Raw genomic sequence first — 12,729 nt, 5'->3', positions numbered from 1 at the left:
TTGACTGAAAACACTAACCGGAAAAAGAGATAACGGTATCGAGGACTACTTGACGAGTATGGAATTATACTTTGCTCACCGCAAGTCAATTTAGTAGCTCCGTACTAATATTGAGGTTGTCTATAGTAAGAGAAAAATTAATTGGCCCGATCAAATATGAAATATATACCATAAACTGGATCTGTTTGATCAAACCAATATGTAAATGCAAGGAGTAACTAGTCAATCGATCTGATCTTTTCTTAGCTGAAAACACTAACCGGAACAAGAGACAACGGTATCGAGAACTATTTGACGACTAGGAGATTAGATTTTGTTCACCGTAAATTAGGAGGTTCTATTTCACTTTGTCCCACACATACTGTATTATTCTACCAAGTTCTCTTGCCCGAGATCCCATACATCACTATTCTTAGCTAAGAGTTGTGTTGGATGTGTTACAGAGAGATAATACCTAAAACTAGTACTCAGAATATGTTCAGACATCGTGGCTAGGGAGTCGCGGGTACACTTTTATCTCAATGAAGAGACCAACGGCGATTGTTGTTGGTAAGTACGGTTCCAAAATACTCAATTCGTTCTATATTAACAAACAATCGTTACTACGTAGGTGCTGGTGCAGGAGGAGTCGCCATCGCTGCTCGTTTAGCAAAAGAAGGGTTTACAGTAACCGTGGTAGAGAAGAACAATTTTATTGGTGGCAGATGCTCTCTCATCCAGGAGGATGGCTATGTTTGTTCTACCTTTTATCTTGTGTATCTCCAACTAACACAAGTTGGCAGAGATTTGACCAAGGACCATCCCTTCTTTTATTGCCTGAGATATTTGAGAAGACCTTTCTAGACCTGAACACATCCCTAGAAGCTGAAGGCATCCAATTGATGAAGTGTGAGCCCAATTACCGAATATGGTTTGGGGATCATGATTCAGTTGAACTATCGACAGACATGGTCAGAATGAAAGGGGAGATCGAGCGCCATGAAGGCAAAGAGGGGTTTATGCGATTCTTATCATTCATGAGAGAATCGGGTCATCATTATGATCTATCTGCAATTCATGTCTTGAACAAGAACTTCCCCAATTTTTCTAGTATGCTTCGACCTGGCTTTCTACTATCCACAATGGCTTTACATCCATTTACGAGCATTTACAGCAGAGCAAGCAAGTATTTTGTCTCCGAAAAACTGAGAAGGGCGTTTACATTTACGAGCATGTATCTCGGAATGAGTCCATTTGAAGCGCCGGGGACTTATTCCCTCCTTCAATACTCAGAGCTTGCCAATGGAATTTGGTATCCTGTCGGAGGGTTCCAGATCGTATGTCCCCTCGCCTACTTTATTACTTTTGGACTAATGGTATCAGGTCCTGGAAGCCTTGGCAGGTGTTGGAAAACGCCTAGGCGTGGAATATCGTCTCAATGCGCCAGTTTCCTCTATCAAGCTTTCCGGAAATTCATGCATAGCAACTGGTGTTGTCCTTACTTCTGGCGAGGTTTTGACTGCAGATACCGTTGTTGTAAACGCTGATCTTGTATATGCGTATAACGAGCTTTTGCCAAAGTCTCCCTTTGCTGAGTCGCTTAAAAGACGGCCCACATCCTGCAGCAGTATTACATTCTTCTGGTCATTTGACCGCATCATCCCAGAGCTCCAGACACATAATATCTTCCTGGCCGATGATTATCGTGGGAGCTTTGACTCTATCTTCAAAGATCATGGGATTCCTTCGGAGTTATCCTTCTATGTGAACGTGCCCAGCCGGATTGATCCAACGGCTGCTCCACCCGATAGAGAAGCAGTAGTGGTACTGATTCCTGTCGGTCATTTGGCGGAGAACAGTTCTTGGGCCACGAGCTTTGATACTATCATATCCAAAGCGCGGGAAGCCGCATTTGAGACCATTGAATCTCGCACCGGTGCTCGCGGCTTGCGTGATAGTCTCCTATCTGAGAAGATTGAAACCCCGTTCAGCTGGAAGGAGAAATTCAACTTAGACAAAGGGGCAATTCTGGGGCTCTCGCACTCATTCTTCAATGTATTGAGCTTTCGACCCAAGACTCGACATGACAAAATCAGGGGATTATACTTTGTTGGCGCCAGCACGCACCCAGGTACAGGTGTTCCCATTTGTTTGGCAGGCAGCAAGATTGTGAGTCAACAGATATGTCATCAACATGACATGGAAAAGCCCTATTTGATGGAAACTGAAGCTTTCAGATGGTCAGTATATGGAAGTTGTGTTATTATCTCTATCTTTGTTGCTTCATGGGTGTGGTGTCTGAATCTGAAATATTTATGGAAAACTGTCTAGGTCATGTCGTCCAAGTCAATACCAATTGCAGTATTATACTAAGTATTGAAAAAATGGCATCTATGTATGGGCTTTCTCAACATTGAAAGAGAGGTGTTATTTTTTTCTTCGCTAGACTGATCAGTAATCAGTAGGACAAAAGATAGTATAGTTAGCTGTAGAACTAGTAGATTAGCTCCATAGAAAGCATCAATTGGAGAAGAAGTAGGCATGCAATAGAATAGTCGAGAGCCTGCGTATACAAGGCGAACTCAACAAGCCAAGACGATTTAACAAATACACCATAAATAAAATAAGCCAGTGAAGGATCGAAGCAAGATGAAGCCCAGAAAGGACTGAGTCCAGACAGACCAATAGCTGAGACACGGGTGATCCTCTCGCATATCTCATCCTCGTAGCCGATCATGCACCTTGGACTCGTCACAATCTCGACACTACAAGGCCATCGCCAACCATGCAACCTTAGCTCTTCTCCAGAATGACACTTTCAGTCTCTCGTTCCCGGCTTTTCCTTCATTTTCTCTGATGACATGCCCTATTTCCATGTAACTCATCACGATTGCTCGAATAGGGCCTCTGACATTTGACGGGAGCCTATCAATCGAGGCTTGTGACCCTCTGTAACAGGTATCTGCCTTATCAAGAAGTCGTCTTCGAAGAATAGCAATTCTGGGGTCGTTGGGATTCTTGACCACCAGTGAGGGTGTAAGCTCCACATCAGAGAGCCATGATGTTGGAATATAGACTCTGTCTATGGAAGCATCCTGCACAATGTCACGTGCAATATTCACATACTGCAGAGCTTGACCCATGCGTTCTCCAGAGGATATAATTTGAAAACGGTCGGCATCATCAATGGTGGGTGAATATTGACGAAAAGCCATATCGAGAAGAAGTTCTGCGATAGTACCAGCTACACGGTAGGCGTATAGCTCCAAGTCTCTCTCCGTTGCAATGGGGAATTGGTTCCTTTTGATATCAAATTCCAAATCTGTTTTGAACCCTTCAAGGAGGCAGAAAAGTGGTTCCCTCAAGAGCCGGGATACTGGCAGTATATAGAGCGGGCCATACAATGGGGCTGGAATCCATTCCGTCAATCTGAGATAGGCAGTTGGGTCCTCGGTTTTCGTTCCAACGGAATCAAACCTCACATTCAACGATCTGGCACATTCCTTGATCCAATACTTTGCAATCTCACGGTCAGGTGCATCATCAATCAAATCATCCGCCTTGCGACAGAACGAATACCTGAAGGATAGAAGTCAATGGCATTGTCTAATATTCGATATTTTAGTGTTCTTACAATGCAATCAGGTCCATTCGTAGCTGGCCTTCAAAGGTCGTGCTCCCCAACCACATACTCTGACTTTTATTTTGCAGAATTGAAACAGCCTGGGAAAAATTCTGGAGTAAATCAAGGTCGTATTGCCGATTATCGTTGACAAATGGTAAAATGAGACTGGCGATTGAAGGCGATTCGCCAACAGGACTGGTGGACGTAAATACCATGTACTCATGCAGCGCAATTGCGTTGTCAATTGCAACAAGGCCGAAAACAATCATAAGATTAGTCACAAAAAAGAAGAGTGCCTCTCTAACATGGGCTTAGCTAAATGTCCCAAATATTCAGATTCTGGGAGATTGTATGAACTTACTCTATCTCTAGACCAGACCAGATCTGGATACCTAATTTAGTTCCTGGCTCTATAATCCATGTACCTTTCCTGAGGGCAACTGTATCCACCAACCAAAGGTATGTGGTCGGTAGGAGGATAGGAACCAAAGTGTTGACAAGCGGAAGGGCCAGCAAAAAGCGATATGTCAAGAGCCTAAACGATCAGTAAACTGTATTTATCTCTTAGATCCGATCTTACCATTGGAGGAGCATGATTGGGGACACCCAGGTGAGAATCAAGCCCATATACGTGTATAGCCCACCGTAATAGATACACATCATTCCCAGAGCTGCCGCTCCTGAAAAGAAAACGGTACCAACATCTCTCCATAATATCAGGCTGATGTGGTCTGGGTGGCCAAACGGTCCTAGTAAATAGATTGGCAGCACCAATTGTTTACCAAGCAAAATGTAGAGTATGCTGGTGTTATACGTTTGGATGATAAAAAAGAATACCTCCTCGAGTGGTATATTGAAAAGAGTGTATCCGACAATGGAGTCGGTAGGATATGTCCATACGCGAGTATGAATGAGGAACGAATCCCATGGAGTTGTCCAGATGACAGCTATCTATCACCGGTTGATCCTCAATTTTGGACATCCATGGATAGGGTGAGACTTACCACCGAAAGTATCAAGATCTTTTGGATATCTGTGCGTGTGAAAAATGGACCGTAGAATATTGTGATAGCCAATGCTGGCGGTATGTTATATTTTGCATGCCTTGTGTTTGTTAACTGAACACACCTCTCTTCACATAGTGTCCAGCAGAACTTACATGAAAAAATAATCAAGCCCCATAGCTGGCTATGTACGATGGAAGTCTAGAATTAATGAAATTCAAGATTGTGATTATTTTTTTTTAAGAAGTAGCAACCATTGAGTCGATAATCAAATAAAATGGGAGTGCGCAGCTCATGCAGTTTTAGCGGTGTATGAAAAGAAACCGATGGGTCGGTTTCAATTCTTTGTGTTCATAAAATATAGAAACAACTGGTTGAACTTAAAAATCCACATTGACCCGCTTCCACGAATTTAAAGTTTCAATACTAGATATGTAGGATACGCCAAAGCTTGTAAAGTCATTAGTACGCTTGCAGATCGTCTCTCGTACGACGCTGTCCCACTTTCTCTTCAAAGAGGTAATACTTTGCAGATCTCGGCCCTTACATACTTCCAAATATGGGCGATGAAAGTATTGATATAGCATATTCCGGTACAAATTTATGCTATCCTTGCGTACTCTCATTAATACTCAATCCCAATGTTCGCAACCATGGTAAATCAATCTCACAGTCATGGGTTTACGGAATCGAAAACACACCAGTATGCACATGAATCGTTTGATTTCCGGACTGAACTGACTTGTTCGGAATTCAACTAGGTATCTGAAAGGCAACTTTGCTCCAATACACAATATCGGATCTGCCACACCCTGTGAGTTTGTCGGGATCATACCTGAGGAACTCGTTGGCGGACAATATGTCCGCAACGGGGGCAATCCGGTGACAAACAACGAGCTAGGACGAGACGCCCACTGGTTTGATGGAGATGGAATGCTCAGTGGCGTCTTTTTCAAGGCAAATAAGAAATCAGGCATCCAACCTGAATACACAAATCAATATGTCTTGACTGATGTCTATCTGGCTGCTGAGGCGGATCCCGAACTTCGCATCCCAATATTGCCCAGCATTGCAACATTGATTAACCCAAAGGCGACTTTAGGATGGATAGTCAACAGAATCTGTCGTATGATATTTTATGTTCTGCGATCCTTTCTCAACAACTCATCGAGGCCAATAAAGAAGATCAGTGTGGCTAACACCAATATAATTTATCATGATGGACGAGTGCTAGCCATGTGCGAAAGCGGACCGCCAATGAGGGTCTCGCTGCCAGACCTAGGAACAGTCGGATGGTTTAACGGCCGGAGAGCGGAGGGAGAGCCACAAGACTTAGCTCCTTCTTTGTCAGGGTTCGGGGGACTCGGTTTGACTGGTTTCATGAAAGAATGGACTACTGCACATGTAGGATCAATGTTCTCGGTTTCTATTCTCATGCATTTACTGAAAAATACAGCCTCGGAGAGACCCGCATACCCTAGAGTTGATTCTTTTTCATCCAACCGTCCTCGCGCCTTTCGTACACTACTCGGTCATACCTACCTTAGAGCTCAAGAATAATCCATCAAAGCAGGCAGACCCTCTGCTGAACATGCCTGTCCCGGGAATTGAATCTCCTAAGATGATGCATGATTTTGGTGTCTCTCACAAACATACCGTCATTATCGACCTTCCGCTCTCCCTTGATCCAACTAACCTTCTTTTCAATAAACCGGTCATTGCTTATGACTCTGAGGGATGTACACGCTTCGGCGTTTTCCCAAGACACACACCAAGTCGAGTTCGCTGGTTCGAAACGAGATCCTGCTGTATTTTTCACTCAGTCAACACATGGGACGAACTGGGGAAGTATACGGACACTATAATAGCTGTGAATATGCTTGTATGTCGTATGACTAGTCCTGCGATGATTTTCAGCGCCGGCAATATCTCACCTCCGGCACCTGTCCAAACTGGCGAGGAGGAATGCCGACTATATTACTATCAGTTTGACTTGACTGCTTTTTCGAACACGATCAATCACCAATGGGCACTCTCCGCCATACCTTTTGAGTTCTCGCATGTACCCAAATATCTCGCAATGTCTCCAACCCAATTTGTCTATGGCTGTTCTGTAGTGAACGGCACATTTACTGCGGCGCTCGGGCGAGCCACTAAAATCGATTGTTTGGTGAAACTGGACGTTGGCGTTTTGATTAAGAAGGGTCTTGAAGAACCCCCTGTTTCTGTGACTGGTTGTGTGGATGGCCGATCCGTTCTGGATATCCTAGGTTCGGAAGATCCCAACGATGCTATAAAGGTCTTTCAGATGCCCACTGGGTGGTATGCTCAAGAATGTAGTTTTGTGCCCCGAAAGAACGGGACATCAGAAGATGATGGATGGCTTTTGACCTTTGTTTTTGATGAATCTCAGCTCGATATGGAGGGCAATGCACTCACCAACGCTCGTAGCGAGCTATGGGTCATCGATGCGAAAGGGATGCAGAAGGTGGTCGCTCGCATCTTGCTGCCTCAGCGTGTGCCGTATGGACTGCATGGAAGTTGGTTTACCGAGGAGGAAATCTATAACCAGCGGCCAGTCGAGAGCTATCGGATGTATTCAATATAAGTTTTGTACAGCACTTTCAGATATCCGATACAGTCATTGGTATTCACAATCAAGGTCGATCAAGTTTTATCCAAACAGCTTATATCAATTCGTAACTACAGCGACACGTACAATAGTAGTAGTAGTAGTAGTAGTAGGATTCCCCGAATCCAAGGAACAGAATGAAATTGTTTACAACTGTAGGCCTGCGCGATGCTGGCTTAACTAAGCGCTGCTCAGAACGCTGCGACCCACACAGCCCAAGGCCTCTGTCTCATTGGTTGTTGGATGGCGGTCGGTGCTGTGCCTCGCGTGAATTTCTCCACTCTCATCTGTGGTCTCTCGCCCAGCTTGCTCCTACTTGGTGTCCGTCTCTCTACGCCTCATATGTTGTTCGACACGCCAGACTTCAGGGGCCAGTTCACCGTCCCAATTAATACTGGAATGTGGCACATACAAACCCCCCTCCAACACTACAACCAATAAACACGTGCTACAAGAGATGATGACCATTTCTCTGGACTTCTATAATGTACGCCGACTCCTCGACAGTTTATGAATAGCTTGTAGGGCTGACGGACAGATAGCTCACTACGGACTATCGTGATTAGTCACCTACTTTTTGCCCTTTCACTGGTCAACCTGGAACTGCATGCAACTCTAGATCAATCTTTCACCTTTCCTTGCCAAGTTCTCCAGTTCTTCGTTTCAGGGCCGATGCGCGCGTCCTTTCAGTACTAAACGAAGTATGTTCGGGGAACATTATTCATCTGGAAATCTTCCGAATCAGGACTAGTGGGCTTGCCGATATGGTTGGGTAAACGATCCAATAATGTAGGTGGCGCAGAACTAAGTCATAAATAAATCGTGTATTTCGCAGTAGGGTGGCAAGATGAAATTTCCCAACGAATCCAAAAAAATGAATGCAAACAACATACAACAGTGAGGATTCGCTGGTGGTCACCCACCCAACTACTAACTCACCGGCGTGTGGCTTAAGTACGGCTGAGCGGACGGGAAGCCCTGTTTTCCACACCCTATGGTCGTATGTGCTTGTATCAAGTTTAAATAGAATGTTATAGACACATCTTTTTGTAACAAAACCAAATAGAGAAATGAAAGTGATAGAAAATTTCCATTTCATAGTCAGCGGCTTTTGGGCCTGATTCCTATATAGATTGTAACCGCCTAAGTTACCGCCTTTACACCGTCATGTAAACCACCTAGTTAATGAGCGCAAGTTCACATCAGCGTGGAGTTAACGGGTGCGCAAACTCTCCCGCAAGGAGCGATTCATCGGTCCGGCTGCACAACTAGCTGAGCGCGGTGGAAAGTTCGATTCACTGATGGGATCTGTTGAAATGGCCCTGCGATTCCAGAATGTGGTACACAAGTCCAACAAGATTAGAATTCGCGATTTTTCCGTTGTATATTTTACCTAACAACTTGTGAAGAAATTAAAGTTCTAAATTATGGCGATCCATTTTGTCTATAATGGACTAGACAACTTTTTAAATGTCTTAAGTAACCAAAAGCTTTACGCCGAGCAGGCCGGATTCGATTTATTAGTATTTTCAAAAGTCGAGTATGACTTCCTACGTCGCTACGAAGCTATGATAGAGCGAGAAAAGATTCGAATATTTGAGTATACGCCAGATAAACAATAAGTCATCCTTAAGATGCTAACCCGTGCTCTTTTTGTTGCCTAGGGAATGATCTTTAGACATTTGACATAGCAAATAATAAAGGTCGGAATGAAAGATGACGACTGGATGCCTCTTAACGGAGGCGATTTTAAACTTGAAAACGGGTGCACTATCGAGCTAGACCTGCCACTCTATTTAATGGCAGGTGAAAAAAGGCCGCCATTATTTCCGTATATCGTCTTTAAGATTGGAATTTCGTAATCAGTCGAAGAGTTTGGATGCTGTTCCCTTCCTTTGTCTTCTCTGAATGCTATTCTATTCACAACATTCTACCATTTATAGTGTCACCTAGAGCCGAAAAGGTTAAGATAGAGTTCCATCGATTGCATCGGAGGTAAAGGCACAAACTCTTTGGTTGCATGATGTCTTTAGTGGAGCTAGACAAAGGATTTTACAATCGTATGGAAGATGTGCGAGGGCTCCGAAAGATGAAATCGTGATATCGAGGGATCGAGTAATCGTGTATGAATAGCGATAGCGAGGTGTAAGAAGATACCGACGATGTGTGTTACGGAAAAGAAGAAGCAAAAGCACAAAAGCAAGGCTCGTAAACCCTTGGGGAACGGTGATACTTCTGCATTGATTGATATGGAGAAGAACCATGGAAATGTTCCACGGTCCGTATACAAGCGGTACCTCCGGGGCTGGACACAGCTCCGACACCTTTTAAGGTGGATTTGGTAATCACTTAACGCAGCAACCTACGATATATGCTGTTTAATGGGTCCTTCTAGGCCAAGACGTCATCAATACCAGTTGAACCTTTTTAGAAAAAATGGGTTAGGAAAACGTGATTGCATAGCCGAATTTTATATGACCTGTTTCGAAAGCGGCAAACATACTGTGTCCATCGTTTTTTTACACTCCTCTCTACTCTCTACTCTCTACTTCTCCTGCACTCCAAGATCTAACTACGCTGGAAACCAAATTCGAACAATGGAACGGATCTATAATACCCTTCGCGAGAATAGGAAGCTTCCTATGACAGACGAGCAGCTTTCAGACCTCGGAGTCGATTTTCATCAGTTTGATATCCGCACCGGTACAATTTCTTCGCCATCGGTTACAAGCTACTTCTTACCTCGGGTCGATTTTCGAGATGTTCTCGATTCAGATCTAGCAGCTTCACCCTTCCTAGAGATGGCAAGCTTCTCTGAAGTGCCAGGTTCTCACTCCTACCCATGGACTCTCGAGTCATTCGAGATGGTTATGTTTCCAGATATGATGACCGATCAATATAACTATTTTACCTTCCCATGGAGTGGATTTTCATTCAAGGAATTCCACCATGAAGGGCTTGTACACGTCTTGACCTTTATAAACTTGTTACTAATAATCTTCTAGGATCCCCATTGGCGGATGGAAAGTAGACCGGTTAGTGGATAAAGTATCTTATATCTCTCAAATACTAACTTGCACTCTAGTGACACATATTCACTACTCTCAGGCACCCGGAGGTTTCTCGACTTTGAATGTACAAATACCGAGAAGCTGGAATTTCCTCTGGATTCACTGAGCTGCCATAAGCACAAGGGCCACCAGCGCTCACTGGTCGGGTTCCGCAACCCAGAAAAATGTGGTGATAAACGGCCTTCCTCGATGGAGCTCTTTGCGATCGCCGCATTAACCCACCGAGAAATGACCCGGGTTGATCAGGAAAGGTCGTATAAGTATCGGCCGGATGAGAGTCGGTCTGATAAGGATCGGTCGGGCGAGTGCTACTTTACTTTCCCGGTTTGTCTTTCCTTCTTAGGTATAGTTAGTCTTTTACTAACATATCATTAGCATTTAGTATTTCTGATGGACCAATCTGGCGGATGCCGTATGTTCCAATCCTATTTTGATGGCAAGCTTCATGTTCAATTCTCGGAGCTCCTAGATCTAGGACACATGATTGCCGTGCCTGCTTACGGGCAAAAATACTTTGATATGGTTGACAGAAAAGACTTTCTGGAGAAGTTGAACCTGCTTCTAAAATGGACATGGCCTATTATACAAGGAAGCACGGTAGCAAATGTTCCAAGGATTTGCGGCAATTGATTTGCTGGGATAATATTGCTTGGCTGAGTTGCTGGATATCCTGGTTTGCTTATTTTCAAGGTTGACGTTGCTGTAAGAAAATGAACACCCTGTTAAGAATCCTAATTTCTTGATGGCTTTCGCATTATACCTGTCACCTTAGTACCAGTAATTGCACCAAAGAAAATTGGTAGTGTAGCCGAAAAAGATAGAGTGGTGTCGAGGATACATTGCCTATGAACCGCCCAGGTGGATGGTGGGCGAGATCTACGGACCAGTTTCCCGGGTTAACATATAAGTTTGTGATTTCTTTACGGAAGTTGGATAATCGCCAGTTTGTGCCGTGATAGGTGTGCCATGGTCACGACTTGAAAGACTTAATGGTCTCCTCGGTGGCTTATGCGTCATCCAGGCATTGACTCAGCTAGGCCCGTCAACTGGGTCCTTAGGACAAGGGTCAGGGGTTGCCACTGTCTCCCATGATGATGCTGGGCAGAAGGAGGGATTGAATAGCACTTCTAGTGCCCCAAGAAGAGCCCAATAGCACTAAGCCCGTGGCGCGGTCGTTCGTCAGTGAGACTTCCGGTGCATCTGCGGACCCCCAAAGCACCACCAGTCAGAGTTCAACCGGAACTCCAGAAGCCATGAACGTCCATACCGCCGATCTCCAGCCCTTGAGAGAACGACCCATTCGACGATCTCGGCTGTTTGAGATCTTCAATCAGTGTTTCTCTTCATCGGAAATTTACTGGCCAGGCCAACCTAAATGCTCCTCGCATACAATCCTACTGCTCCGTGCTGTCATACACACTTTAGTGCTCTTCACATTGTTGACCCCGCGTCAGCCTTTCTCTTCTCCTTCATATCCACTACAATTTCATCCTCCTCCGGTTTCAAAGAGCCCTCGATCTCCGATTTCGTTCCTGCACTAGCTGGCGCGGATAACTTTCACTCGATGTCGACCAGCCTCAAGTAGGCCCTCAACTTTCGCGGGACTCAACTCTTCGATCTGCTTGCCGGCTCTCATGCGATGCCTTCCGCGAAGGTTCCCAAAAATCTCACTACGAAGGATATTAGCTCGACCGGCAAGTGGAATAGCAATTTAATATTCTTGTTCTACTGTAGCTCGCCGCCATTATCGGCGAAGCTCTTGAGTCGTACATCAACAACATATCCAGCGCTCGTCACGCGTACAACAATCTTCATTCGACCTTCGCCCTTCATACTTACAATGCCGGCAGCTCTATAGCTCTACCAGTGACCTACATGTTCATGCTGTGTACTCCCCGAGGAAACTCCACAGGGCTTACAGCCTCGGAATTGTGGATTTTTGTCACTGCCTCATCGCCGCAAATCATCCTCTATACATCGCAGAACAACTCGCAGTCAGTACCATATCTCTCACAGTGAACGTGAAAGCAGCTCTCTACTCAGTCACATTCTTCTCCATCTTACGCGCAGTGTTTATATGCTGAGCACACCGCTTCTACTTTCATGAGCTTCAACTGTTCTAGTCTTCCAGTCGACGAAGCAAGTCGCGTTGAGCTTCGCCAGCTTGATCCACGGAGCCTACTGCACCTTCGATTTTCAGTTTCCTTTCTCGCTCTCGCTGCAACATCTTGCCCGGCTTCTCCTATCCCGTTCTCAAACACTTGCAAGCAGATAACTTCATCTGCGGGATTCTCCAGGAGCCGATTCATTTCTTGCCGCGACCGCGGAAGCACGTATGCTAGCCGATGGTTTTTTCCAAAGAGAGTTTACTCGCACAAATTAGGGGAATATATATCTTTGATTTCAAGGTCCGGGAGT

General features: G+C 44.8%; 4 protein-coding genes across 4 annotated transcripts; 3 read left to right on the top strand and 1 right to left on the bottom strand.

The window, feature by feature from the left end:
• Positions 1-521: 521 nt before the first annotated feature.
• Positions 522-2,310, top strand: N7529_009605 (phytoene desaturase family protein; the record flags this gene model as incomplete). Its single annotated transcript, XM_057245132.1, has 4 exons — positions 522-549; positions 611-732; positions 783-1,316; positions 1,363-2,310. 4 exons carry the CDS (start codon positions 522-524, stop codon positions 2,308-2,310), a joined length of 1,632 nt encoding a protein of 543 aa, XP_057093395.1.
• A 434-nt stretch (positions 2,311-2,744) lies between these two features.
• On the bottom strand, positions 2,745-4,786 carry N7529_009604 (phytoene synthase; the record flags this gene model as incomplete). The annotated part of the gene is made up of 7 exons (XM_057245131.1): positions 2,745-3,558; positions 3,614-3,904; positions 3,966-4,139; positions 4,185-4,353; positions 4,387-4,555; positions 4,609-4,708; positions 4,764-4,786. The coding sequence occupies 7 exons, from the start codon at positions 4,784-4,786 to the stop codon at positions 2,745-2,747; spliced, it is 1,740 nt and encodes a 579-aa protein (XP_057093394.1).
• Positions 4,787-5,261: 475 nt separating this feature from the next.
• N7529_009603 (carotenoid oxygenase family protein) lies at positions 5,262-7,216 on the top strand (the record flags this gene model as incomplete). Its single annotated transcript, XM_057245130.1, has 3 exons — positions 5,262-5,311; positions 5,370-6,012; positions 6,065-7,216. 3 exons carry the CDS (start codon positions 5,262-5,264, stop codon positions 7,214-7,216), a joined length of 1,845 nt encoding a protein of 614 aa, XP_057093393.1.
• Positions 7,217-9,837: 2,621 nt separating this feature from the next.
• On the top strand, positions 9,838-10,941 carry N7529_009602 (uncharacterized protein; the record flags this gene model as incomplete). The annotated part of the gene is made up of 4 exons (XM_057245129.1): positions 9,838-10,112; positions 10,246-10,275; positions 10,326-10,635; positions 10,687-10,941. The coding sequence occupies 4 exons, from the start codon at positions 9,838-9,840 to the stop codon at positions 10,939-10,941; spliced, it is 870 nt and encodes a 289-aa protein (XP_057093392.1).
• Positions 10,942-12,729: the final 1,788 nt, after the last annotated feature.

Source organism: Penicillium soppii (genome assembly GCF_028829465.1).
Source record: "Penicillium soppii strain IBT 18220 chromosome Unknown utg000007l, whole genome shotgun sequence".
Classification (NCBI taxonomy): domain Eukaryota; kingdom Fungi; phylum Ascomycota; class Eurotiomycetes; order Eurotiales; family Aspergillaceae; genus Penicillium; species Penicillium soppii.
This window is presented reverse-complemented; position numbering and strand designations above follow the sequence as displayed.